Source organism: Magallana gigas, chromosome 7 (assembly GCF_963853765.1).
Source record: "Magallana gigas chromosome 7, xbMagGiga1.1, whole genome shotgun sequence".
Lineage (NCBI taxonomy): Eukaryota > Metazoa > Mollusca > Bivalvia > Ostreida > Ostreidae > Magallana > Magallana gigas.
The window spans coordinates 18850159-18877228 of NC_088859.1; the positions used below are offsets into that span (position 1 = coordinate 18850159).

General features: G+C 32.6%; 1 protein-coding gene across 2 annotated transcripts; it reads left to right on the forward strand.

Annotated features, from left to right (window-relative positions):
• The first annotated feature begins 4207 nt into the window (after positions 1–4207).
• LOC105337384 (pituitary homeobox x) lies at positions 4208–26426 on the forward strand. Of its 2 annotated transcripts, none has more exons than XM_066066291.1 (3): positions 4208–4495; positions 23495–23694; positions 25168–26426. In XM_066066291.1, exons 1-3 carry the CDS (start codon positions 4351–4353, stop codon positions 25693–25695), a joined length of 873 nt encoding a protein of 290 aa, XP_065922363.1. In that variant the 5' UTR covers positions 4208–4350; the 3' UTR covers positions 25696–26426. The 2 variants fall into 2 exon arrangements, with proteins under 2 accessions (XP_065922363.1, XP_011440393.3); XM_011442091.4 differs by lacking the exon at positions 4208–4495 and adding an exon at positions 19811–20484.
• Positions 26427–27070: the final 644 nt, after the last annotated feature.

The following is a 27070-nucleotide window of genomic DNA, read 5'->3' on the forward strand; positions in this document are numbered from 1 at the left end:
AAGACGACATTGATATCACGGTGTATAATTATATTAAGTCCATAGTAAAAAGTAACGAAAATTTCAAAGTACGGATATTGGTCTGTAGGCGGTTTTTAACAAAGTTTGCTATCGAAAGAAATCATTATTTAGAACTTTAACTATTTTCTTTTTAAAATGACAGTGTTACTAATCATGCGGTTTAATGAGCATGCATAAAAGAAGTTTAAAAACAAGACGCATTGTATGACAGCTGCATGGTCTTTGATATCCTGAACGGTTTAATGTAAACAATTTGGTGGAAAGTTCTAATTAGAGAACAGAATAGAATGTGCAGTTATATTAATCATTTAAAAGTACTAGTCAGCCATTTCAATGCTTAACAAAATTAAATTAAAAAGTACACTCATACAATATACTTACATGTAGTATTATATAAATAGTGCCTGTTTGGGAGGGTAACAGTTGAAATTGACACCCCGAGAAAACCATTGTCAACAGACGCGAAGCGGAGGTTGACAATGGTTTTCTCGGGGTGTCAATTTCAACTGTTATCCTACCAAACAGGCACTATTTATTTTGTTATACTGAATGTCTTAATTTTTAAGAAAATTTCACTTCTTTTATATAGGAATAACGTGAATTCTACAGCGAACCGTACGAGCATAATTTTCGCGCATGTAACAATTTTTAATGTTACCCGTTGCTAAGTGCGTTTCTAACGCTGAGGGTAATAGAAGGATTATGAACTGCGTCTTAACCAATCAGATTTCAGTATTTAACATGAAAGTATAACAATATTGATTGATACCCTAGTAATTAGCAAAATGAAATGTATATCATGTTCAAACAAGAATTATCTGATTTATTTCTTTGTCTTTTCTACTTATACCTATTCCGTGATGACAATATTTATTTTGACCAATAGAATGATGAATGTGTTACACCTGTATTTATATCCATATAGATTACATACGGTATAATCTGCATATCTACATATGTAGATCTGATTTTAACAGCGTGATTTTTCATTAACAGGTTACCAAATGTATCATTCAAAGGAAAATAAATGGAGAACTACGAATTAATTCTGTATTAAATTATATTCGTAAAAAAGATTTTTTTAAACATTTGATCTCTCTCTCTCTCTCTCTCTCTCTCTCTCTCTCTCTCTCTCTCTCTCTCTCTCTCATATCCGTCATTCATACATTTGATTTAGCGCTCATGAATTCGTAAACCTACTTCTCAACATGTGGTATACGCGTACGGACAGTTGACATCAGGTCAATATTCGTTTCTGGTAATTAGTATCGAAATTTTCCAAAATGCGCACCTGTTCATGTTTTACCCGGCAAAACCAGTTAAAAATTCAATGTAACGTGTATAATTGATTGTACGATAGTCGTAATTTATCCCACGTGCTTTTGAAGTCAAATTCAACATGAACCACTATCCATGCGAAATGGTCTAGCTCGTGATAATGTGTGAAAAATATGATATAAATAATTTGTTGAAGCGTGTTTCTAGAAATTGATTCATCGAATTGTCATGGATGTATTCTCAGTAATAGTATTAAAGCTACATGGTTCTTAGAAATACAAAACGATAGTGAAAGACAATGCTTCCTTATTTTATTTTTTATTCAGGAAATTACTGCTGACTAATTTCTGAATTGTAAGGAACAAACGAAAAAAATATCTAAATGCAAAAGAATGCTATCAAGAACGGATGTTGATTACAAACAATTCAACAGAAACAATCTTTATTTATATATAAAATATAAGTTGTAATTGAATAACATGTTACTTATACCTATGAAGTATTTTCCCTCTTTTAACACACTTTGACGACAGTGTTTAGTATTCAAGATTACATGTTATCTATTTATGTACCTCCTACAAAGTGTAAAGTAGAAATATTGTTATTTTCCTCAAATACATGTACTGTTATATACTTGATAAATTGTAAATATATTTATAATATCTACAAACTATACACATGTAGAATGCTCTTTATAATCTATAACGATCTCTGTTCCATTATACTTATTAATTTAAAAATGAATCTGACACGTGGCATCGGGGGGAAGGAGGCTGTCCACCTTTCCCAAAAAAAAAAAAAAAAAAAAGTAGAAGTCAAGTGTCTTTCTCCAGCTTCTTGTAGTGAAGATAAAATATATGTAACGAAGAAACATCTCTTCATATTTAGGATCATAGATAAATTATTTATTTATAACTTTTTTGTGGTTGTCTCATTACTTTAAAATAGATGCTGCGTGCATGTAAATCGATGGATAAAGCTATAATTGTGTAGATAGAAAAAGTATGAAATAGATAGATAAATAGTTTGATAGATAGAGAGTGGGGAAAGATAGATAGAATGAGTGGGGATAGATAGATAGATAGATAGATAGATAGATAGATAGATAGATAGATAGATAGATAGATAGATACCGGTAGAATGAATGTAAACTTCTTGACCGTTATATTTTAAGAGTTTGATTATCAAATAAATAGAAAATCTTAAAAATTATTAAGTTTTCTTTCATTTATGCATTAAGATCAGCCACAAATAGTTTTCGTTTATAGATACTATTAATATTGTCAGCATCGGTCGGGTTTAATATTTGAATTTTGAATCTTGTTTAGATTATATGCATGGGGTTACCGCATGTGTCTTCATTGATGGCACACTGAGAGGAAATTTAGTAACATCTTCCTTCGTCAACGCTTCAATTCAAATATATATTTGATCTCCGAAATTGTACATCTTTTAAAATGAAAACTTATTATGCATTCGACACTCAAAATGTATGAAAAATTAACTTGAAATCTGTCTTCAAATGATTTTGTAATTCCACAAACTTATAAAACAGCGGGGAATGTTGTAATTAGCTCGTTGGGAGAAAATTCTTAAAATAATTTAATTTAAAACGTATATTTTCGAATAATTCTACGTACAAGTACTTGAAAAATTAGGTATTACAAAATAAACTTGCTTTTTGAAATTAAAAAAAAAAGATGCGCAGGTAAGTGTGTGGTTAATAGACTGACGTATTTTGTTTTATTGCAAGAAAGAATTAAAAATGTTGATATGTAGTTGAAAGCGCAGTAGCCGAGGGTATGCTGACTTCACTAACCACTCAACAGAAAGAATTGGCTCGTCCCTTCGGACAAGATATTAGGATCTCACGGGGTGCTGGTGCCCCATTCGACGTGTCCCTCTTTAAGAATTAAAACTTCAAAAGATTAAAATGGTGGATTAACGTAAAGGGGGCGTCTTAACCGCATGCAATTATAAGAAATAGACCAAAATCTTTAATCTCATAACCTGTGGGATCCGCCATTAATTCATTATTTATCAAAAAAGCCTATTTTTTGTGGTAAGTAGTTGCATCATTTCTTGTTTACTAGCGATAGAAGTTCTTTTTTTTTTCATAATTAGGGAAAAGGCAAACTCTAATCAAGTTGTCAATCTACTGAAAACTTATCTCTACAAAATCTGGCGTTCTTACGACGTTAGCAGACGACAGCTAATAAAGATAGTCGGAAGTCCAATTAATCCGCATTTTAAAACAACAAAAACTCATGAAATTAATCATATCAGAAAATTGTTTACACAATGCCTTCGTCTACTAAACGGTCATTTCAGAGATAACCAGAAACTGGTCTTGCGACAATCACGAGTAATTTATTCAAGTTGACCAAAGACGATAATGCAGCTCGCAAGAAGTGTTATGACATCTTCATCTGTGCGGAAAATCATCTTGATCCCGGTAATTCCAACATTAAAAGACTATTATTATGATATGAATTACCCCGTTCATCCATCGTATAATTAATCACAAAAGTTACGGCAAATTATAGAGATAGAAGATTTCTCATTAACTGTCCACAAACGGGCTGCCATTTTCCAATTAATTCTGAGGATATGACGATTTTTCCTTTTCGTCACTTTTTGCAACGTTGGCCGTTCTTGCCAATCTATGCTAATTTGTCCCTTCGAAAAGACGATAAGGAGGCATGAGGAAATCCGAGTTATGATACAAGAAACACAAAACGCTGTTTTCTATATTGTAATAAAATCATGAAGTTCTGCCTGGATATTAAATTTATTTGGGTTTTAATGTTTATCTCTAAAGATTTAGGCGTTATTCCAGCGTCTTTTCCTGTCTTAGTGTCGAGATCAGGGAAGATCAACTATGATTCCCCCCTCCTTCTCTCTTTCTGTCTCTAGCACTTCAAACCACACCGTATATTTCGCTGTCAAACCGAACAGTACTGAAGCCTAGAAAAAAATTGAAATTTAGAAAAATCTGCTCGGAAAGCACCCCTCTCTTAATTTATCAGACTTCTTGGACAATCGGCCAAGATGAATCCGGTGGGTAATGGAATGTTGCTCCCCCATACTCCAGATGGGTGTCCGGTGTCCCCTTCGAAGATTAAGACGGAAAAAGTGAGCGAGATGGACAAGAGATATGAAAATTTGGCCTCGGTGCCCAACGCCGTCTTTAAAGGTATGTTATGAATTTATATGGAGTCTTCTTTATCTTAAATTATTAATCAAAGTAATTTTTATATGGTATTTCATTTCAAATTATTAATCAAAGTTAGATTTCATTGCATCCTAGTATATAAAACAAGATGGAGATAAAATCAATCATTTTGTGTGAAACGCAGTAATATTTTTTTTTCATCTTTTATTTACCTATATAATTAAAGAAATGTAACAAATGAGATTCCTTTCTTTCATACAGAGTTGCAATTGATTTAACATAAAAAGACAAATGTAGAATTACATGTAAATGATTTAATCAATAGCTGCCGTTGTTTTTCTCCTTTCAAATATTTTTTTTAGAACAAAGCACAAAAGCTTAAGACATAAAGAACATTTTATGGTTTGAAATTTGAATACCAAAAGAAAACTGCAATTAGATTTTCCTTAGATATTTTAAACAGATTATCAAGAATCAGGTCTTTTTTGTTCGCCAAGGAACAACAAAGATTGACAGAAACATTTTGTATCTGCATAATCACTTGTGTTTGGGGACCAGCGTTATTCTAATTTTCTTGTTATCCTCTTGAAACTGTCTCGAGGCCCATCTGCTGCGATCATCGCATTCAAATACCGGTCTCATTAGGGACCGGCGATTCTTCCACTTAATGATCGCAGGGGCGATGAGATCGCAATTCGCCGTGTTTTGATTTGTAAACAAGATTTTAATTTTTGTTGAAAAAGATGTTAGTTTATATGAAAATATGTCTCTTTTGTATGTTTTATATATATTTTTTAATTTGAATCAGCAAAATTAATGCGTCAATTAGTGCTCCCTTTTTATCGCTGCTTTAGATTATTGGGTATTATTTGGTAAATCCTTGATTGACTATTTAAATTGTTTTTGTTAACATTAAGAATGAATAAAGTCTATTAGTCAAGTATTTCTGATCAAGGTTGGTAGCTTTGGTAGAGTTATTCTTTCTGTCTGGTTTCACAGAATATTTTCCATAAATGAATAAATTAATAAAGTACACTGTATAATGCATTTAATTTTAAATCTGATTGTAGCTTTTCATGCATATGAATTCAATGATGATTCTGTGGTATGTTTTTAATGAAAAGAATTCAAATATTATATATTGTTTTGATGGTCCGATTTTTAAACATCAAACACAGAACCCATATTACTGTTTTATAATTTATGGTGTATTTTTTCACCCCAAAACTATTAGTAATGATTGAAATTTGATGAACGAATTAGAAAAAAATGGCTGAGTTTGTCTTATTTATCTCATCTAAGGTTATTGATATGTTGATCATTTATAATGAGATCCCAGCTACTCAATAAGAAACCTAAGTCATAAAGAAGATTTATTTGCAACACGGGTGACAAATTATTTGTCGAAAATAATCATTTAATCAAAAGATGCCGAACAGAGAGCAACCGCATGGGACGACATATTGCCTAAAGTTTTGATGATTTTTCTCGGCTACTCCATAAATTGAAATCAGGTTTCGGATTTTATTATCCGCAATTAAAGCGCCCAAATGATCCCGATCATCACTTATCCTGCTGGCAGCCTAATTCCGGTCCGGACAATTGATAGGCATGTAACAGGCCAAATGATTGGCTATTAGCATACAAATGTCTTATCGAATGTCCAGTAACGATCCCGAACAGGATGGAACAATTGATCTTTATATTTATTGGCTGTTGACAAAGACGAGAAATTTTTCTTCATTTAGAATGTATAGCATTTTCTTTTGCTGGCGTTCTTCATAAGAGGGCAATAATTCTCCTCACCAATAAAGAGGCTCCTTTTTGTTTGATGCACGTGCTTGCACTTTTTCTAATGATATTATAAAGTCTTGGCTTCTGGCCACTCTTCATATCATTCTTTCTACAACACTTAATTATCTTACAGAGTGGATGACGTCATTCCGATCATAGAACTGGTTTTATGTGAATCGAAACAGTAACTTTTATTAAAGGAATAGGTCTTTTACTGGTTTGCATTCATAAATTCTATATCTTTGTACACTTGTAAAAATTCAAAGGTTTTTTCATAAACCCATATATATATACATTGGTTTATATATAATTCAATTGGTATACAACCCGATGAATGATAAAAAAAAAAAAAACCTGAGTGGTTTATCGTTATTTCAAGTTTTGATTTTGTATCTGTTAAAGTTGAAAGAAAATACACACGTAGTACTGTTTTCGAAACAAAGAGGGTGCGTTCGTTTTTCCGTCTTTTTTTTTTTTTTTTTTTTTTTATAAAAATGTGCCTGTGGATCGACATCATCATAGCAACGTTATTAATGACCTATTTACCAACACGTTATTTAGTTTTGAACTGTTTCGATTATTACGGGTACCACAGAGATCGTGTATAGTATTTATCAAATGATTTCATAATGTTTGTCTGCAAATCGGTGTCTTCATAAAAACATATTTCTAGTGTTGTCTCTTACATGACGGAATTCGTCGAACATCAAAAGGAAACTTGTAGAATTTTATCAGGAAATCTTAGTTCTGTTGACAAAAGGCAGGTGTTGATATAAAAACATAATAATTTGATATTTGTCTGAGGTGAAACTCACGACCAATGGAGGTTATACGAGGGTATAATATTGTGTACGTGGATTAAGAAAGAACGACATTTAGTGCAAGATGAAAAAACATCAAAGCAGATTCGAGTAAATAATAAAATGTTCTAATATTTTGATGAAATACGTGTACAATAGTTTTTTGAAATAAAAATAAATTTTGTTTTAATAGCAAATTATATAACAAAACATAATTTATTTAGACACAAACAGAGAGAGAGAGAGAGAGAGAGAGAGAGAGAGAGAGAGAGAGAGAGTTTCTCACTTAGTTAGTAATTTCAGTGCAATAGACTTACAGCTAAAAATGTGCATATATTTTAACTTACGTGTTGCGATTAAAATTTAGACGTAAAGGATATATAGCGAAATTGTTTTTGACAAGAAATTTCAGGGGTACAAATGTGACTTGTCCTGTAGAAGGCTTGATGCCAGTGTCAGATAACACAGAAAACCTTCAGTTTGAATAAAAAACAAGCGCACTTTATAATCGCTTTCGAGATTATTGTATTCCGCCTAATAGAAAAAACAAATTTCGACTATGGGGGGAAAATAAACAAAGTATGATATTTCATCTAAGAAATTATTAAAAAGACGATTGGGGATCTCGCAATTTCAAAGTACGTAGGATTATCAATTACAATCTGATGAAAAATACCGTACCGAATTGATTAGAAATTTGCCGAATCGCTAACAGATTTTTATTATTTCATATCCTTATGAAATTGAACTGCATCTTTCATTTCTAGACCTATAGGTTTTCAATGAAGATATATATAGTTTGTTCCCCTTGCCCCCTTTAAACAAAATCCCCATCTCTCTTTGAGGTAGAACGATATCGCCCCTTCCCTGTTAGCGGTCCGCCATTAAACGTTCCAAATTTCCTCCGACGTCTGCCGACGATTTCTCGTTAATGTATAATGAACGGAAACCTCAAGCGTATGCAAACTCAATTTCCCGGCGTAAGCCGGGGGTATTAAGATCTTATGTCCAAGCGAACAATTTCATCATGCGAGGGATTACTTCCCATCTTCTGCAACAAATATAATGGCAATATATTCTGATTCCTCGGAAAAATGGGTTTTCTTGGATGCCGAAGACTACAATACGTGGTCGTTCTTGCGTTATAGACCAAGCTTTGTTTCCAATCTCAACAGAGCTTAAAACGGCTACAAGTTTACACCTCTAAAGTCTTAATTTTTCCAACGATTTGATGACAGTAATTGAAATAAACGACAATTTTCCCTATAGGTTCTGTGTTTGACCAGAGTTTCTTCATACTTATCTGAAAATCTAAGAAAAGCTAAGAGGGATTCCGAGGGCTCTTGAAGATGGCAAGTATCAGATCCACTTCAAGCTACATAGTACATTCGGAATCCCTGAGCGTCAAAAAGGATTCGCTTAGAATCCCTTGAACGATGCCAGGGATCTGTTTCAATTACTTAAGCATGCTTTTGAGTATCTCACGATTTGTTAGTTTGTGTGTTAACAAGCCTTTCTGTTGACTGATTTCTCTTTATATAGTAAACAATGTCAGACTATATTAGCTTGACCCGAGCTCAAAATACACTGATTCTATATTAAAGTTCGTCTTTGTTTTAATCTTAAAAAGTCGTCCCGTGATTAAGGAAATAAACAAAGAGAGCTAATATAACGTTATGAAGGTCTAATATTATGACACCAAAATTCCTTTTTGGTTGCAAAATTGCCAATTCACCCCAATATCTTAATATTGTGCTTCCGACATCGAAAATCCGTGTAAAGTGTTCTACGATATCCAAAGCAAATCATACATCCTCTGGCATACTAATTCTCCGAAGGACTTGCGAACATTTTTGCGTTGACCAAAATATGCAACCATTTTTGTGTCAATATTATCCTGGAAAATTACAATGTATTATCAGAAAAATTCTATTTAGTTGTGTGAGAAGAGGACTGACATTTTAATTCGCTAATCTGTAGATTGACATTTATATGGTGACTCTGTTTACCCAAACCATGATTTAATGTTTTCACTTTAATAAAACATACGCGTTATTGTAAATTGGGACTATTTCTTATCACCTGACAAGTTTTATTGGTTGCTACTCAAGTCAAAACTGGTACCCCCTCCACGCATAGTTTTTGTTTCAGTATCAGTCTCGAGAGATTTATCGTGGACATATCAATTTACTGGCCACGTAAAAAGTATTAACAAATAAAGACTTCTTTTGGAAATGAAGTGCATAGATATGTTTCAAAATTGAACGAGGGCAAGGAACTACTTTATATCTATTTATCAAGGGTGAAGCTCCGATATTTCTAATTTATCTCTGCCAAAGGGTCATCGGTTCTGATATTACAGATTTTGGATATATGAAATATCAGATATCTCCAATAAAGAGAATTTAAGGATGGCAATATTAAATTTATAAACATATTGAAACACATATATACACATGAATTTCATATGGCATGAACATATTTTAAACAGAATTCACATTGCAAAAATTATTAATGTTCTCCCGGTGAATTAAAAATATTCATGTGTATTGCATGTACAAATCATGTTAAAATATGACGTATAAGAAGGATTTGATTTCCCTTGCTTTATATTTTGACACTCTTCTTATCATGAAACCTTTTTATAATTTAAACATTGGATTTTAATGAAAATGTTTATTCAATTTATTCAAAATCAGTCATGTTTTGATCTTTTTAATAACATTTTCCAGTTCATGTATAAATTGATATTTTTACATTCATTTCCCCTAATCCTATTTTTTTTAAAAAATAATTTCAACAATTAGAACGCGAATGACATCAGCAACATTGTATCATTTTATTAAAAACGGAAAATGTTAAGTTTTGCAAAAAAAAGGATAAATAAATATGAAAAAATGTTTGAGCAATAATGGTTTGGGTATAAAAAAATATATCTTTAAAAAATAACTTAAAACCTATAAATGTACATGTACTCAATAAAAAAAATCATTAAGCAATAAAATGAAAGGTTGTTTCTTAAGACCAATATTATTATGCCAAAATAATACCAAGACTTTTAAAAATGGATAAGTACCGCGTGTCAGTACCTTCGTCCGTAGTGCCACATTTTGCAAAATCTTGTCAATCTGCAATCTGTTTGTTGCAACATTTTAGATATTTATTAGTTTGATTTGATACAAAGTCTTTCCAAAATTAAGACAAAAGCACTCTTTCAAACAGTAACTGTTATATTATTGTTTTTTTTAACTTATGTCAAAAAAGAATATAAACATGAAGAACAAATGAAAAAATAATTTGTTTGACTGTGTATCTTTGTGAACGCAAGTTTTTTAAAGAAAATTTTGTTACCATTCATTTATTTCTTTTGAATTTAATTATGATACGGATATTCAATTCAATGCTAAAATAGATAATTGATTATTTCATGTATTAAGTTTCACACTGAATTTAAATAAGTGGACAATAGCTTACATAAAGACAAAAATGTCAATGCAACAAAAATCGAAGATCCACATATGTTGCCGAGCTGTAGAAAAATCTATCTCGTAGAGAAAAGCACACATGAAAAACTAAAGATATGTAAAAGAGAGGTGATTATTTTACTTGATACTCTAGATATACACAGATGCATGAAAAACAATAGTTGAATACACGAATAACTTGGACTGGTCGAATTCCTGAAAAAAATTACAGAATAAGAAAATGCTATAAAATTATACAGTTCCAAACCAATTATACTAGTATTTTCGAACTCTTTATTTTTTGGACGTTTCCAATTTATATTGAAAAAAAAAAACAATTTCAAAAAGTGAACGAATTTTAAATAAAACATTCCGATTTCAATCGATAAAACATCTTGCTGAAAATCTTCCAAACTTTGCCCGATAAGTCCTTTCTAAACACTGGCTTGAACGGTATTCATATAATCCCGCTAAAACAAGCAAAACAAATCCATGCAAAATTCTTTCGAAGTATTTTTCATTTCTTGTTAAGTCTGTAACGGAAAAATCTTTTTCGGGTTTTTGGTGGAATTAAAAATAAAACTGAAACTCGACTGTCAATATAAATCTTAAAACTCATTTGGCGAAGAAAATAACCAATAAAATTTCATTTGGAAAAAAAAGAGGAAAAAATGTCAAATAAAATAATAATTACTTGCAAAAGAAGATTGCTTATAGTTATAAGTCTTTGAATGAAATATTGTTTGACAATTTCTATCATGCGTGTTACAACAGAAAATAATCGCCTGACTACAAATCTGCAAGTTTCAATTTTTCCAGAATATTTCACCCCATATTTCGGGAAAGATGTTGCTTGTATAGGTGTTAAATCATAAACAACATATGTAGTTTTCCAGAAAATTTTTAGAGACGTTTTGGAACCTCTCCCCCATCCCCCAACTTTCTCCCAGAGAAAAGATTTTGTATATAGATATATATTTTAAAAAACCCATATTTTTTGACATTTAATTATCAGGTTAAAATAGAGAAATATTACAAGTGGTTTACAAACTTTGTTTTAAACTTAACTTAAAACTCTTTATTGTAAAAGGAAGTTTGAATTTCAAAATAGCATTTAAAATATTCTAGTATGCAAAAATGCGAGCATAAAGAAGAAGAAGAAAAAATATTCTCTCCGTGAAAATGTATATTGAATTAATGATGAAAACCATTCCATTAAACAACTCAGTCGGGAAACTGAAAATTGAATTAAGAATCTTTTTGAAAGGAGTGAAAAACTAATACTTCATCTTTTTTATAAATAAGAAAGTTTAATATAACAGAATTATGAAGTGTAAAAGACGGCCTCCCAAGGGATTTATTTACTCTCACATTTTTTCATCTGTAGATTGATAAAACATGTTATGCGTCAAAATTTTTAATTTGCACAATATTGCAAAACACGTCCATTAATACTTAAATAGAGAATACGAGAGAAAAAAAATAATAACTATGCACCGACGCTAATGAAAATATGATTAAAACTTAAAGGTGAAAGAAAATGAGGAGAGGGGGATAATTACCTCCGCGCTAATTAGAAAGATAAATTGTATCATTTCAAGAAACCGAATAAATTTTAAGGCTTCCAGCATAGATAAAAGAGGCTTGCTTAATTCTGTGCTGATTTTGGGGGTATTTCCCGGAGACTCGCTTCGGCGGCTCGCCACGCGACTTGGGGAGGAATTTCTTGATGCTATGGTCGGTCCCAGTCTCTATAATCGCTTATTAAGTGAGCTCTCGGTGTGATATTGCACGCGCCCGCTTATTCCCGCTGTTACGTCGTCTCCACAATTTTAACTGAGGGGGAGAAACACATATCATTTGTGTTGCATTAGACATTAGCTAACATATCGGAACCTCTGTTTTTTATGACCAAAGATATTTTTGGTAATTTTAAACTAACCTCAAAGATTTTATTTACATTCCTACGTATAAAAGACTTGTTATTGTGATCAACTAGTTACAGATGCAATCAAAAAGAAATATGTGTTCGTAAGATTCAATAAACTTCAAATGTTTCGGATATTTTTGGAAAAATAGAGAAAAACCAAAGCAAGAATATCTTAAATTGCGTACAAGTAAAAACTGCATGTCCATCGAAAATGTGAGACATTTGTTCGATGTCATTTTCAAGCAATTAATTCCGACTTATGCAGATTTTCTGAGCCCCCTAACAATGCAGTCGATTTCACTAAGCACACAATGCTCATAAAAGTAAGGCCTGTTTTGGGTCAAAGTTAAGATAATGAAACGCGACGACATATTTCTCAATTACTCGCTCTGGACACATTACGAATCCGTTATGCTGGCCCTCCGTCCCATAAAAGAGCGATTAGCATCCTCTGACGTATTCATCAGACGATCGGAGCCTCTCAAGACTCATGTATCGGAACAGATGAGGACACTCGAAAAGTAACGGTATTATGCAAATACGGTAGTTTGATAACAAAGGACACTCTTGATGGACTGCCCTTTTTCAACTACTTGCAATTAATATTTTGAAAATTGACAAAATGAATTACCTCCCTTAGTACGCTGTAAAATTTAATGTATTTATTGAACGCTCAATTAATTGGCTTGAATTTATTTTTGAAATAATGAAAAGAGGATTTTGTGATATGCTTTAATTGATACCAAACGAACACTAATTGATGAAATTTAAGAGCTTCTATGTTTAAAATGACAATTTGAATGAATTTTTTTCTCTCTACCAATGGTTATGCACATTTAGAAAACAGATATGAAGACATGTTTAGTGATAAAAGGCATAATTTGTCTTAAAAACCTTTTTGCTCTCTTACAAGCAAAACCCATTCAAATATCAAAATGATAAACTTCTGATTGCACGCATCCTATCGACGTACGTTTGCACTTTTCAGAATGCAATGTAGCGAAACGAACACTGAACGTTTGGGCATGCTAGCTCGTGCCGATTGGTGTGAGATGTATTTAATCCTTTAAATTTACCTTAATCCTAAGATGATGTTCAAATAAGAGAGCGCGACAGAAGCAAATACAGGTAGGATTATGATCCGAATTATTTCAATTCCTTGTTTCATGCCTTTTTACGGCTGTCGTGTTGAATCTGTGTAAGCTGCATGATGGCTCTATTGGAAAGTTCTTGAGTCATCTGAGATTTTGTCAAGCACTGAAATTATTTTTGTTTCTTGTTTGTTTATTTGTTTTCTTCCTTTTTTTGTCAGTCCGTCTTCTTTTTTTTCCTTTGCAATTAGAATAATTTTGTCGCAAGACAACATGTAAACAAAAAAAATGTTGTTTGCAGTGAAGTCTTTAAAAAAAAATTTTATATAACTTTTTGCAAAGCTAACATTTTCCATATAGAAAAAAAAACCTCATAATAGAAAACTGTTCTCGGTCAGGATGATATTTAAACCCGCATATTTAACGTTAACCACTTTTACCTAACATGTTTTCAATCTCATAGCTTACCGGATTGTTTTGTTCCCTGATGTAGGCCCAAGAAGAACCCTACCTAATGAAAAAGTGTTATGATAAGGCATCATATTTCCTTTTTACACTTTATGAAATATTCACCTATTTATCAAACTTATGAAATTACCACAACGATTACTCGGATTTTGCCAAGTCGAGTCATATTTTGGTTATTACATTTAAAAAAAAAACTTTTTGAAAAAAAGATTTGTAATTCTTCTTTATACGATTTCATATATATGGTATTTTTCAACAAAGGAGCTTTCAAATTTTACAATTTAATTTTAATATATGAATATCGGGGACCTGAATTTTATAAAATTATGGAACTGTAAATAAGCTATATCATATTATCTATATTTTCTTATAGCTAATTCTAATATATTGGATGCTTAATAATGTTTTTTCCCATTACGTAAATAAGAATTTTCTTTTTTTCCCCATGCACTCTTTCCTGTTAAAACAACATTATGTCCGCCTTTTATTTTGTATAATCATTTTAAGTGAAAAAAAAATCTTCTCGATCTTCATTTATGATTAAACTTTTAATTAGCCGTACCATAGTCCCTTCCAGGCAAATCGTTATTTTATATTTCATACTTTATCAACTAACTGCTAATGCAGATTATGCAATTAAAGCATCAAAAGGATGGGATATTATTTGTCCCCAAAAAGTCTTCTTTGGTATTGACAAAGTTTTCGAAATCGAAAGAATAAAAAGAATCAACGAAAAGCAAACATTTTTTTTGCAAGCAAAGTTGTCACTTTTTGCGGTAAGCTGAAAAACATGTGCGTGTGTTGTTGCATAAGTTAAAGAAAAAGTCCCACTGATACCTGTGATCATAGCAAAAAAATATTTGCCCCCGTCCTAAACTTTCAATGGTGCAATTTTCCTTTGATAAATGTTGTTGTTTCGATCAATACATCAGAGGCGGGGACTATGACTGTTCCGTCAACAACTCATAACCTCAACGGTTTCCTCAAAAATGTTGTTTCACGGACCAAGGGGGCAAAAAGTGCATTATCCACCCTCATAATTTCTAGACTATGAAATTTTTCAATCGAGCTAAAACCCTCCCAGTTTCATTTGTGTTTTGGCTCACAAGGGTACATTCTTAAGCTCATTGCCAACCATCAGTATTGCCTTGAATCAAGTTCACTTTAAAGTTATAAAACGACAGTTTTCTCGCATGTCAATGTTCTATCAAGGATTGCAAACGGTTCACATTGTGTTTTTCTCCGAGGTTTTTTTTTAAATGACCCGATTACCAAATTCTCCTTTGAATTTTTTTTTTACTACCGAATACATTATGAACTGCTGAACCGAAAACGAGGCAAAAAAACAGCAACTTGTGACAGGAGGAAGCAAGCGATTGTTAACACCTTGGGCTTTTTTTCCTTCCACGCTGATGATGTTTTTAACCGTATTCATAACTCTGATTATCAATGCCTGATATGTTTGTTGTAAGTATATGACTATGTTTCATTTTTATATAGAGCGTACATGCGTACCATCTTCTTCGTTCGGTGGTGGATGTACGTTGTACCAATATCTCCATTTGTCGCGCTTTCTCAATTTTAGTAAAGGTGTTCCTGAATTAAGTAGATGAAACTAGCTTATAATGTATGCGTATTTTGTCTTTTTTTCTTTTCTTTTTTTTTCTTTTTGCAAAGTTTCCCTCTTTCTAACATAAAAATACAAGGAAAGTTTAATTATTTTTTCCTTTCAAATTTACATTTCTGATTTTGTTGACTGATATTTTTCCTTAGAAGAAGAGAAGAATATACAGCTTACTTTTATGAGATGTGTTTTGGGGAGGACGCAATCTGTTTATCAATTTTTTTTTTCATATTTCATAACCACTTAATTTTTTTCCCTGAATATCAAACTATTATAAAGATCATGTTTTAAAATGGACAGATATAACTGATAGTTATGAAAAATCACAAGATTCGGCAAAATCAGTCTCATTTATCTCTTACAGGATAGATGTAAACACTCTATATACCTCATCCTTCATAACAAGTGTGTCTCTTTATCAGCCTAAGAGCAAAATCGGGCAATAAAATAAAAATATAAAAAACTCTATATACACGCACACCATTTATCAAATTTATACGCGTAAACTCTCTTAAAATATATTACCTTTCGAAGGTATAATAATGGAACCGGTCCCGTGTGATTGTGTAAACAGCTGTATCCGAACAGTTGTAGTAACATCTTGTTTCGAAGGAACACAGATTGACGAGATTTGTAACGGTGGGATTTGGGGCTTGTTTGAAACGAAGGGAACACAGTAGACCTAACCTCGGAGTGTTTGACCACTCCACATTACATAATGGCGTCTTAATGCATCTTAATGCACGTGTATGACTTTACGCCAATCAGTGCTAAAAAATGTTGTCAGTATTATTATCCTACCTCAGATTTTTAGGGGGTTACTCTAAGTGAAATTTTTGGACATCTGATATACTTAGTTTTAGCAGTGGTTTTTCTATGTATACATTTAACCTTACATTAAAATAAATTCGTTTTATTTTGAACATTAGAACTAAATTTTAATTATTGTTTATCATCATTAAATGTGTACTGTATCGCTAAAATGGTCAAATCCATACTGAAAATATTGTACCTGCATGGTACATATATCTAAGTTAATATCAAAGAGCATATGTGGTCTGGGTCTTCTCAGTTTCTTTTGAAGAAAAATGATTAAGAAAATTGGGGAAAAACTGGAATTAATTCATTATTTATTTTTTTTCTTAAATTCAATATTATATAAAAAAAAATTCAAGGAAAAAATCTGAGATTTTTTCTATTTGGATTTAATTTTGTTACATTTTATAAAAAAAAGTTTATTCAACAGTGGTCCACATAGAACAGATCCCTGTTTAATTCCAGTGTCTGGTGACCACTTTAAAATTTAGCACAGCACAGAAATCTCATATATAAGACAATGTATTCTGCATTGTTTAATTCTTGAATTATTTAAGATTTAAAAAAAAAATAACATTGTTTTTTTTTCTCTCAAAAATATAGACTTTTAAGTATTCTAAACCAAATACAGTGTAAGTGTCTGATCAAAGAAAACAAATTATATTATATCGATCTATTTAAAAAAAATTCTTAAATACAAAACCAATTGGTTTTAAGTAATCTAATCACAAAAGTTTGTTTTGATGTTAACCAAAATAATTATTACCAAATCTATTCTTAATTAGTCAAAAAGGAGGGAAATATTTGTTTTTATGGCAACTTTTATGATAAGGAACCTTTTTTTTATGATAAGGAACCTTAATGAATTCCTGTGTCTTGTTTAATAATCACTATTACCGTATTTGAACAAATATTTGATTAAATTGGGGAGACTAACTGCAGACTTCAATACAAATTTAGTTGAATAGCAAAACAAACAACATTTCGCAACGGTCTTTGATTCGTGTTAAAAATTCCAATTCCACGCAAAATGTCCAATTTGGCGGTTCTTTAGAAAATTCGGCTCAGTCTCATAGTTTTCTTATCAGTTGCAAAATTCCGCAAAAATGACTGCCAACAAAAACTAAGCCTCCTCCAAAAGGAATCGCTTCGTCTCACCCTCATGCGGAAAAGACAATTTGTCAACAAACACACAAACGTACACAGACGGACGCTTAAAGCTTGACCGGTGCAATATTAGGCCGAAGGGGGACAGGTTGGAACATCGCTGGGTAAGTGCAATTAGACCGTCGGGGGTAGTTGGTTTGTGTGAATATTTAAAGATTACACCCTGTTAAACAACAATTAAACTCAGGGATCGGTTCGGCCAGAAGGTGACTAATCCCGACGCTGTTTTTGATAATTAATAAAGACCTGTAATTCCATTTTGACACTTTTCATGTTAAGAGTAAAATCGAGTGCAGTGCGGCACGCGTTGAGTGTAAAATTACCCCCACCCCCACCTTTTTTTATTTTTCTCAATGGCGATCAACACCATGAATTATTTATCAATTAACCAATTAACACCAAACGTATTCTCGTCGAAAGAAAATATTTATTTTGATCAGAGTTTTAATTTGAAACATTCTGATGAACAATATAAGAAATGTGGAGTTAAAATTAGATTTGAAATAATTCTCAAATGCCAACACTAATGATAATACAGATTTAATTTGTATTTCAGTGTAAGAATAAATTGAATTTAAAAATAAAGGTTGGAAAGCAGACATTTGAATCTAGGTTATCTTAATAAAGTTTGATTTCTGCAATTGAAACTATTTTAACAATTGAGATTATTTTTTCGGCATAATTTTCATACATTAAAGCAAACAATAATTTTAGAAATACTATAGAGTCTAAATATTTGAACAGTAATTTTCAGCTTATTTTAAGAAATTAACATTTTTTGGAAACTTTTTTTTAATTTTTAGAATTCATTTAAATTTCATCTAATTTCTTTCTTTTAATAAAATCTTATTCTTGGCTTTAAAATCCACATTTTAACCTCTTGTGTTGGATGATTTGCAAAGTGTTAGATTCAGACCCTTGGATTTAATGGCACGTAACAGATTTCTATGTGAGTGGAGTTGAAATCTAAAAGCAAAATTTACCAAGATCTAAGACTAAAGCTTCTCGTTTGCTGGTTGGGTATAAATATGCCAATCAAGCAAATCACCCATCTCACGAGAAAACACGAGAAGTGATGATAAGAAACAATATTGAGAAAGAAAAGAATCTTCCACACATCCTCAGATCCAACTCTTACAGTTATTCTTAACGAAGTTTATAAGAATTTTTATTTGCAATAAATTTCGAAATAAACTCTCATCTTCAAGGTATTTTTTTTCCAATGAAATTAACATTTTATTAGAAAAAATTGATCACAAAAAGAATTTAAAAGTACATAAAAAATGTATATATACAGAAAGGTTAGGTAAGATATTATTAAAATTGAGATTAACTTTTTATGAGTCCATGGAAAATAAAGTTCCACTTTCTACATTTTTTGGCTGTAATGTTCTATCTAATGGTTGCCCCTCTTTTGTTGCACGTGACATTAATTAAACACTATGCAATATATCACTCTTAGAAAAGAAGAAAAAAAATAATAATGTGAATTGCTACGCCAAACCACTCATGCATATGCGGTTTTTTTTCACCTCTAAACATTCTTGGCCCTGGTTAGGAAGAAAAAAAAATAAATCACGTTCTTGTTACAACTGATTAATTTTACAAAGCTAAAAAAGATGTGAGAATCATTACATTAATACTACATATTAGTAGAAATATTCAAGAGTTAAGACGGATAAACCCGACGGATTATCTAGACATGAAAAATTAACAGACCTTAAAATTCTCCAGTTTTAGCTGAGGCTGGCTAATGATATTAAGGAGGTGTAAAAAAGGCATATAATTATTGCAAATATTTATCACATCTACGAAAACAATGCCCGGAGGGCGGTACCATATTATGTCGTCTGCAGAATATCTGCAGACGATGTAACTGTAGTTCTCAAATAGCCGCAGAAAAAAAAATCCCATTGACAAGAGGCACACAAAATCTACGCAACGAACCATTTAGGCTAATTATGAAGAGAGAAATGAATAATTCAAGTGAACTGTAAACAAATCACCAATAATAATTTTGATTGCATATCTTTCATATGCAAATTTTCGCGTGGCAGAAGATAAGGATCTCGCAGATCACTGGCTAATCACAGGCGAGGGGCTGTCGGCATTGATTTTAAAGAAACTGTTTGATTGTGACGTCATATCAAGCATGCCCAAACGCCCCTAAAATCAGAGATAGCGTATATAAATATATATTTCTCATGGATGCAGTAGATATTAAGGTCTTAAGCCACAGATAAATAGCTTCACAAGTGAAAGCGACTATATGATTCTTGGGAGAGATGTTGTAAATCCGCTTACATTTCCCGAGCCATTGATAGAAGGCCTTAGACAGACGGAGGGAGGGACACTGCACATTCAACTTGGGTGATACTTATCAGATTGTGAACAATCGACAGTGAACCTCTAATGCGGTCGCTGATATTGTGTTTCAGACTTCAAAGTGTATTACATTTTACCGCCATAGTCCTTAAAACAAAAAATCGTCCCAACTGTTTGTGATTAACTTAAGAGGATTACAGGAACTCCGAAAATTTTGCGGGAAAAAAGAAAACGAAAAATAATATTTATAATATTCAGCAGACGAGAAGATTTTTGTAAAAATAAACTCTTCCGAGTTTTGTGGAAGAGTTTTCGAGTAGATGGACTCTTTAACTGATCATATAAGTCTAGAGGAATTCGTAGCCAGTGTTTCTACTTCAGAGTCCAGTAATATGACAATGCATCATTTGGATACAATGGCAAATAACGGTACCGAATCTGCATCGATAGGAATGAGTACCCCTCACGGAGGGGCTGCGCTTGGGAGCCTCTCCCCCAGTTCTACAGACACCTCCCTCGATAAAACAACAGGTAGGGTGATGCTCTTAATATTTTTTTCCTAAAACTGTCCAGGTCCCCTTTTTTAAAATACATATTTTCAGATATATTAATTTCGGAAGAGGAAAAGCCTACAGAGAATTGATTTTTGTCTCTATTTCATCTTTGAGAGCAGAGCGGCTAAGTGTTGATCCTAAAACTCAAATCAAACAAATAATTACCCTATGAACTGCTAAAACAAATTGTATTGATTTCCTGTGGCAATATTTTTTTCTCTCCTCATAACCGCTATGCAAAGACGTCGTAATGATTTTTTTCTATTCCCTATTCATTCTGCATCTTTACTATGATGCACGCTTCAGTTGTAACATTTGGTCTCTGTTTTTTTTCAAGCATGCATTTTATTAAAGAATCAAGAGGCGACTCCAACCTCAAAAAAGGTCCACAAATTTGCCTTGATTTATAGCAATTAATTTAAAAGTTTGAAACTATTCGATCGATACTAAGTAGTGGCTGTAATTCCTGTTTCGCCAAGTAAATTCAATAAATACCTCCAAATTCTTTATGTTTTGAGAATTAAAAAAAAACTGGAGGTTAAAAGTCCGATTCTGATATTGACAATAAGTAGAAGGCAAGAGGTTTGAAAGAATGCACTTTGTCAAAATCTGACCAGAGTCGTATCTGTATGCTGTCAGTGTCAACCGACTAAAACCCATTTCATTCTAATCTCTGGTGCATGTTGGAATCATCAAAATCGAAGATCAATATTTAAATGAAAACCGGACATGACAGAAAAATATGTGTGTTATCTCGAAAGGAAATGTTGACAAAACCCAGGGGTTAACAGTTTTAATCTTAAAAACATGACATGTTCAGTGAAATATATATATTTTTTTCAAATATAGAATTATCCAAATAATTTCCTTTATTCTCATTATAATAATGATAATAATTGTAACCTCTGTGTATTCGATATGAGGTATAAGTATGAATATATATTTCAAAATCATGCACATGAAATATTGCTATAAAGTACCAGGCATAGACTCCATTTAAAATATTCAGAAATCTAAGATATCATAAAACGCGATGATGTGTAAATTATTTGCATCTCAGGAAGGATCTATTTATATTTTTTTTTATATTCCTGCATGCAAAATATTCAGTATAAAAGAGCAGGTTAAAGACAGTTCTCACATGAATGAGTTTTTATGAGAAACATAAAATCCTGCATGACTAAATCTGGATTTACCAAATCCAAAAAAGCCTGGCTTTCTGTAAATATTGAGAATCCTAATTTCATGGCGGTCTTTAAAAGATTATCACGTCAAATAAATAACTAAATATACTAGGGTTAACACGCGTTTTTAAATCCTTGCATATTTTTATGATAATCAAACTGATAATTTTTGTTAGAAGTGTGCAGCGACACTCAAATAATATTGACACTATAAGATCTTACAAAATTCACTGTATAATGGCAGTATTTGCTAAGCTCTTGACAATTTATTGCACTTGCGATTACTCAAAATCATAAAAAATAATCCGGGGGTCTCTTTTTTATGTTCAAAATTGATGGAAAAAAAATCGACATTTTGCCTCATCGTGAGCGAACCGCAATGCTCACGAGCGACGCAAACGTGAATGAAACGGGGGCTGTGAGCCTCTCATTGAATCTGAAAAGTAAATAAACTAAAACTTGCATAGATTTCTCAAGTGGTTATTACTTTAATTCGTTAATATCAAGCAGTGCTGACCAGGATCGTACTACGTTCGGTTGAAGTGGTGTAAGGATGAAAACATTCCGAGGTTGGGCCACAGCAGTGGCGCCATGTGATAGCAAAAGTACTTCGAAACACATCCAAAAGTTTGGGGGAACAGAACCCTAGTTGTTTCCGAATTTTCACAGGAATATACATGCAAATACTTAGAATGACAGATACTGCCATATCTGAAGAACATTAATATTTATTCTTTCCCCTCGCTATACTTGAAATATATCAATTTTTTTTTTCATCGTCCAAGACGTCTGAGAGTGAATGCTCTGAAGAGGGTCATTAGCTGACAATAGTTGTTTTCAAATGCTGTCGGTTCTTTTGATGTGACCGGGCACAAATGTGATATTCTAGAGAAGTAATTGTCACTTAATGAACGTAAATTACAGGCATAGAAAAAAAAGTGAACACGAATAGAAAAAAAAACATTACAAAATTATTTACCTATAAACCTTTTTTTCACGAAAATAGTCTTTGTATATATTTTTTTCCCTTTTGACTTTTTTTTTAGCTGGTGTGAAAGTGAAATACGAATACCAAAATAACCCACTCATTAATTCACGACAGATAAATGACAGCAAACGGGTTATTCTCTTTTGATGTTAATAGGGAAAAAATATTTGTGCCCCGCGAAAAGTAATACAATATTTTTTGCTTCTTCAAACACCCGAACCCGAGCTTTATTAAGTAGAGCAAAATATACACCGCCGAGAGTCGAGTGAATATATTTTACTTGTCACTTTAGAATTAAATTGAATATATAAAATTTATCTGGTGTAAAAATTCCGCATAGTAGCATAGAACCCAGGCAAGGTAAGAGTTCGTTAATTCTTTTTGCTACTCATTTTACACAGTCCTTTATTCTGAGCCTTTTTTGTAGAGTTGTTCAACTTACTGATATTTGCAAAGCAAATACATTGAAGTATAATTGGACAAGGGAAAGATATATTACATGAATTCGTTTTGGAATTTTTGATTAAGCAGCCTTTTTGCATTTATTTGATGCAATCAAAGACTATATTTTGCACTCTTCGTGTCAAATTTCACCCTAGAGCAATTCTTCCTTGGTTTTGATCTGTTCATTTGGGAAAGAGAATAAATTTATGAGTTGTGTGTTTTCTCGTTCCTTCTATATTCGTATAGGAGAATTAGCACGCTTATTTGAAAATCTATAAACAACGGTTAAAAGATTTTCGACATTTTACAACAAGGCAAAAAAAAAAATCACAGGAAAATTTCAAAAAGAGGTGTTGTTTTTGTCTTTACAGAGGATCTGACGAAAAACAAAATGGACGACAGTGCTTCAGACGACGATAAAAAGAAGAAGAGACAGCGGCGACAGAGAACTCATTTTACAAGTCAGCAACTTCAAGAACTGGAAGCAACATTTGCCCGCAACAGATATCCCGATATGGCGACAAGAGAGGAAATTGCTGCTTGGACTAACCTCACAGAAGCCCGAGTTCGGGTAAGCATGGTTTATTTTTATCTTTGAGACAGATTTAGATCCTTAAGAAGGTTAAATATAAAGAATGATATCGGTTCAAAAAAGAGCATTTTTCATTGAAGACAAAACTGTTATCCCACACACACACAAAAAATAAAGTTTAAAACAAAATCGTTGCAAAATCTACACTTGTATAGTACCTTTCAAAATTATCTTTTGAAATACTAAAAAAAAATTCAAGCCCCGTCTTTTAAGCATTAATATGATAGGCAAAAAGAATATAAAACAAACTGCTTTTTATTTTTTGCCTCATATAAATCAAACTGGACTTTTCACAGATAGATTTCTTCAATTAAGTTCGAGTATATGAATATATTTTTTTAACAATCTAAAATCTGAAATGAATTCGCTCAAGAACATCTTTTTAACAACCAACTTTTATTTATTTTACACTAATGTTCTTCGCGCCAAAGCTCATATAAACATTTGATGATCCTCGTGATAAAACTCTCATTTTTGCAAGGTAGAAAAAAAATCTTACGAAGCTATCGAAGCAAAATCTAGTGAATACATTTGTCAAGAAAATTCACCCTATCATGTTGACTTCTGTTCCTGAAAAATAATAAACAGAAATGGTTTGATTTAAGTGCTAATTATTTAAATTAGTCCGCCTTTAAAAGAGAGGATTGAATTTGATAAATTTTATCATGGGTGCACTGTTTTTCACGCAACGCGACTCAGCGGGTCACCCGTGGGGTTATCAAAGAACATTTTGTTATCAGTGGAGTTCAAGCCGAAGAGGCACAAATAAGCAAGAAACGTGCTATTTTTCATATCAATATTGTTTTCTCCTTAACAGCAAACATTAAAAGTGAACGATAGCTAATAGACACCGAGTCACATAAGGTTTGCCCCCTCAATCAGTTTTATTCTCGGGTGACATCCAATTCTTATCTCACGGTGCATAGTCCAAAGAACTCTCTATTGTTGTATCTTTAAATAAGAGAGAGAGAAATGTCTCCCATTATTTATGTATCCGCGAACATCTGTACGTTGTAGTTTTCGTGTTATCCCAGGGCAAACAGAGTTGCAATAAGACTTTTAACAGAACCAAATTGACAACTCCGCCTCGCGAAACACTTTGCAGGGTATATTTGATAGGGTTGGAGGTTTCGGCCGTATATCACCGGCCTGGAGAGGCGATATCGCTACTGGTCAGCGAGAGAGTCCACACGCTTTATTTATTAACGCCCGGTTATTAAACCGCCGCCAATTGATGTAATTCATGAACAAGCACTTAGACTTCTTAATTTGATAACATTTCTCAACAACAGACAAGATTTTTTTCGACAAAATTGAACTTTATCTACAAGTTAATTGGTTTGCCTCGTGCTGTAAACATGCTACCGAATTCCAGGTGACACTACCCATTCTTGTACATGACATTTTTAGACGACGGATTCCTATACGTGTCATTTTTCTTACTATTGACAGGTATGGTTCAAGAACAGACGGGCCAAGTGGAGGAAAAGAGAGCGCAATATAGATACGTACAAAACAGGCTTTGGATCCCAGTTCACTGGTCTGATGCAAACCCCCTTCGACGACTCACTGTACAACGGCTATACGAACAACTACTGGGCAGCGAAAGTCCCCAGCCCCCTCGGAACGAAAACATTTCCCTGGGGACTCAATTCCGTCAACCCACATCTCTCATCAGTGGTATCTACACAGCCAATGTGTTTCTCAAACCCAGCAAATAGTATAAGCAATTCGATGGTAGGAAACATGCCAAGCGTCCCAACCAATATGTCCAACACTGGGGCACCTTGCCCCTACGCCCCTCCTGCCCCACCGTACATCTACAGCCCCAACCGAGACCAGTGTTCAAGTAGTATTGCTTCTCTAAGACTGAAAGCTAAGCAACATTCTACGTCATTTGGATACCCCCCAGTCAATCACCGACAACCCACGCTGTCAGCGTGTCAGTATGCAACGGTCGGGAATAGCGGAGGCGTGTGAGAACTTTAGAGATATTTTTTTGTAGTGGTAGAAGAACCCCCAAAATGGCCGAGAGGACTACGTGATATTCGCGTAATCATTTGAAAACGAGACCGGAAGTGCTGGATGAAGGATCTGTTAAAAACATAAATTAAGTGTGAGCCGTTATATCTAAAGCGGGAGAATGAACAACTCGAACATTTTTTTAAAAAATGAAATGCCAAAAGCACTCTTGCCAATACGATGCGGTGTTCACATCATAATAACACTACTTAAAATATCTTCAGGAATACGTTTGACCAGTAGGACTCGAGGCATTCCGAACGACAGGGTACAAGAAATGACATCCTTTGAATGTTTGAAACTCTGATTTTGAAGACTTGTTAAGATGGTGCTAAAACACAATTTGGCATTGATCCTGGGTATATATTGTGGTAATTGAAGTGCATATACTTGGCTGTAGTAATATGTTAATGTTTTGTATATTTTTATAAAGATATGATGTTGAGAGTATTATAATCAAAATTATTCTATATAATTTGATGAAAATAATTCGATAAGTACTGGTTATATAGTCATATAGATAGTGCTATGTTTGATGAATATTTTGATTATTTGAAAAAAAAATACTTGTTTCAACCAAGTTGTTTATGAATGGAATATAGAAAAAAATCAAACAGCTGTTCGATTTATAAGTCAAAGTTGCAAATTATCAGGAATTTTATGATTAAAATTTTGGAAAATACAAAAAAGTTGTTTGTCTTTGTGCAGTAGTTTGGAGGTTTTCATTAATTGTAATACAAATAGACATTTTTTATACTTAAAAATAAATATTTAAATATTGAAACAATTTTTCAAGAAATGAACAAAGAAAAAAGTCTACTTTCAATTTAACAGAAATTAAAATTCACCTCATGTAGAGATTAGATGAGAATTATAAAAATAGTTTATTACAGTTTTGTGGTAACGTACAACTGTTTATGTTTGAAATGGAATACCAAAAAGGTCTAACAAATGGAATATCATCTTGCTAATGCTTTCTTGCAGTTAACATGCTTCTTGACATTCTTGAAATTACATGTATGGCAGACATATAAGAACTGAATGAATTCCCAATGCATAGTTTCCCCTCAAAAGACCGAAGATCAATTATTTTTATACAAAAGAAAACTAGTCTTAATGTTTGCATCTTTTCACCGAATGAAACAAACATATTTCTATTACAAAAACTCATTTGTCTAAAGGACTTTAGCATAGCTAGTTTGATTTTTTTTTAGAATTCAAAAGAAAATACTCATCCAAATGAAACCTACACACGTATAACATTAAAAAAAAGTTATATTAGAAAAAAAATGTCATCCGAAATCTTTGAGAAAAACATAAATCGTAATTAGAA

Bases quoted from the DNA above. Each gene is read 5' to 3' on its own strand.
- LOC105337384 (XM_011442091.4), top strand. From the start codon at position 20,274: ATGGACTCTTTAACTGATCATATAAGTCTAGAGGAATTCGTAGCCAGT. The intron at 20,485-23,494 runs GTAGGGTGATGC...TTGTCTTTACAG, and splicing joins CTCCCTCGATAAAACAACAG to AGGATCTGACGAAAAACAAA. The intron at 23,695-25,167 runs GTAAGCATGGTT...TACTATTGACAG, and splicing joins TCACAGAAGCCCGAGTTCGG to GTATGGTTCAAGAACAGACG.